The 3,206-nt window shown below is 38.5% G+C and overlaps 1 protein-coding gene across 1 annotated transcript in view; it reads right to left on the reverse strand.

Annotated features, from left to right (window-relative positions):
* SCG5 (secretogranin V (7B2 protein)) overlaps nt 1-2,609 on the reverse strand; it is a 29,358-nt gene extending 26,749 nt beyond the window's left edge. The window contains 1 exon segment of the mRNA XM_010148539.1: nt 2,396-2,609. Within this exon segment, the coding sequence (XP_010146841.1) occupies nt 2,396-2,609 (214 nt within the window).
* Nucleotides 2,610-3,206: the final 597 nt, after the last annotated feature.

The raw sequence follows: 3,206 nt of genomic DNA on the forward strand, positions 1-3,206 counted from the left end.
TAGTGTGGGCAGACTGGGGGGGAAATGGCAAACGCTGCTGTTTTTCTCGTAGATACCAGATGGATGTGGCATCCATTATGTGGCAGATTATGTACGATACCATTGTAAGATACCATTATGCATGGGAATCTCTTACAGAACTAGGCTGTTTTGAATAAATGTCTTACTAAGACATTTTAGCACTTCGGTTTCCAAAGTAGACACCTAATAGAAAGTCAAAACCATTGTGCAGATTTTTCCCCAAATTACTCAAAAATAAATATTTAAAGAGGATGAAACGCAGCATTGTTAACTGATTAGTAATTGATACATTACATTCTGAGTTTTTCACAATGTAATAGTTAAAATCACTGGTACAGAATTAAATGCAAGTGTTGGATTAGCTATCCTGTAATTCATGGTTGATATTTAAAGATAAGCTCATGGTAAAAGTTGACTGAATTATATGTACTTTTTAAAAAAGTAGTATGAGAAAATGTTGTGTAGAATGACATAAGACCATGTTAATCTTGTAACTGGAACCAACAGTTTCAAAATATTTTCTTAAACTGAAGTTTCCTATCAGATACTTTAAGAGATATCTATCTACCCAGCTACACATACCACCACAACAAACAAAGATGGAGCAAATTATTACTATCTGAAAAAATTACAAAAAAAACACTCTGAAAAGCAACATTTGACATGAAGATCTGATTTGCTTGTCTGTTTCTACACTGATAGTGTTTACCTCACGAGGCTTTTTTGCTTTTGCAGAAATTTCTAAATAGGCTATTAAATATCCATGGTAGACTTGAAAAAAGTGAGTCATCCTCATCTGATCAAGATGGGAATGTTAAATATGACAAACCAGACTTTTATCACCTTTCAGTTTTACTCTGTAACATACACAAAAGATTTTTATTTAAAAAAAAGAGAGAGGGGGAAAAAATAAAGATTTATCCAAACTGCTGTTTGTAGAAGACTGGAAAACTAGTATTATTGGAGTCTCACAAGCACCAGGGAAGTTTCAATACTTAAAAGATTCTTAATCTGATTTTCCTAACATTGTAATTAGAAAACAGTGGCAAAGAGCTAAAATGAAATATTTGTCAGAGATCCAGATTTGCTCATCTTTTCTAAGGTTAAAAAAAGTCTGGGGAAAAGAGGGAGATGAAGAGTAAAATTACTCACTTCTACCAGTCTGTCCCAATTTTTCTCCAAACAAACACTCCTGAAGGAGGAAAAAAGGGTACAGACCAAATTTTACTCCTTAAGACTAATCTCCGTCATTTAAATTTGCAGAAAAGCATATGATGTCCATCAAAGTTTCTTTAGAAAATGTATCAACTTATGTCTGCAATTAACTGGTAGAAATGCCCATTGAGCTTTAATCTGCTCCTTAGCCTCCATTAAGGCAATTGTATCTCTTTGGCTAGCATAGTCTGTAGATCCAGTTGGGAACAAAATAAAGGACACAGACTTAGGAACTAAGATTCGCTTCACTGCATCAAGTTGGTTTAATTCTAAGAGAGGAGTTGAGAGTTTCTGCTCTGTTTTGGGGTGTGCACATAAAATATTATATTTGGAGTTGCATACATTCAACCTTTTGCTGTAATCCCAAAATAAAACTGGTTTATTACAATTTAAGGAGCAATATATTGCAACATTATCTGAATACCCTAAAATATTTGAGCCATGTATTTCAGCTGGTTTGCATAGTTATAAAAGACTGGTTCCAAGGAAAATTTACTCACCTGAAGTGAGACCAGAAGTACTTGCAAAAGAAAAAAAAGATGAACCTGAGCCCAGAGCATTCATCACAGCATCCCAGTGGGTGCAGGGAGAAGAGAACCCGTATGCTTTCCACCCCTGCAGCTGCAGCCCTGAGTGCTCCAGCACTGATGCTGTCCCACAGGGGGCTGCACAAGGTTCTGTAGCACACAGCAAGAACCCCTTCCCCCCAAAAAACCCAAAAGGTTTCTCCCTTTATCTCACATGACAGCACAAACCTTCAATCTCTTCTGGTCTGCAAATGTTTTTAAAGATCCATGAGATTTGGGCTCTATAGCTCACATTTGTTTCATGTGAAATATATATGTGATGTATTTATACACACTGTTGGGGAAGAATTTAGTAAACCCATTGTTTTGAGGTACTAGAGACTTCTAAGTCAACATGACTTTTGCTACAATGCCTGTACGTTGAAAAAACCCACTACTTCTTCTGCCAACATCATTACATTAAGAAAAGTAAAGGATGGATGATGATTTTAAAACAAAGATCAGGCAACAACATGGTGAAGATATCCATGATTTTAAGTTCAGGATATTTGAGTTTAAACTATATGCAAAACAATAGTTATTACCACAGGATACTAATAAATTCATCGTAACTCAAAGCAGAAATTCCCTACCTTCAATATTTTGCGGGCCAACCAGATTCATAGCCTGGTGCGCTGGATATTCCACCCGAGGTCTGGCAATGCCCAACTGTTCCATAACCCCATGGAGGAGCCTCTGAATATCTGCTTCAGAAACCCTGTCAGGGGTCCTGGGGCTGTGGCTAAAAGCTGAAGCCAATCCAAATGCCAGCAGAAATATCATGTTACACAGCAAGGCAGTTGTCATTCTGGTACCCCCTTCTGTCCTGTGAAAAAGGAAGGAATGTGATTATAAAATGACAGCGGAAAGGAAGTCCAGTAGAGATGCTGGAAGTAACTTCCGACCTTACAGCTGCACATCACCGTTTACAACCACAGCTTCTGGGGGCAGCTGAAAACGTAGCCAGCTGAAAACTGGGGCAATCCCACCCCCTGGAGCAGGGGCAAGAGGATGGATAGGGGCTTCTCTTCTAAAAAAATATTAAGTAGCAAACTGCAGAAATCAATTTTCTGACTGGCATTTGCCTGTAACATTAACAGTTACTGCAAACAAAATGGATCCACCGTTTCATCTAATGGGAACACGCTTCCCCTCCCCCGCTGTTTATTATGCTATTTCATACAGCTCTGGGCTAAAAGCAAAGTACTGCTCAGCCAGCATCTGTGTTTTCCAAGCTCTGTTCTTGCCTGAAAAAACCGGATCACTAGAAAATGCTGAACCACCTGGATTATATGTCACTTGTACGTTAAGACAAGAGGCTTCTTCCTTCATACGCATCATCTTCCCCCCCTGAAGCACATAGGTTTTGTTTCCTTGACGCCCTTTCACTAAACGGTTGCACAG

The sequence above is a fragment of the Eurypyga helias genome, unplaced genomic scaffold (assembly GCF_000690775.1).
Source record: "Eurypyga helias isolate BGI_N326 unplaced genomic scaffold, ASM69077v1 scaffold17213, whole genome shotgun sequence".
In the NCBI taxonomy this organism is placed as follows: domain Eukaryota; kingdom Metazoa; phylum Chordata; class Aves; order Eurypygiformes; family Eurypygidae; genus Eurypyga; species Eurypyga helias.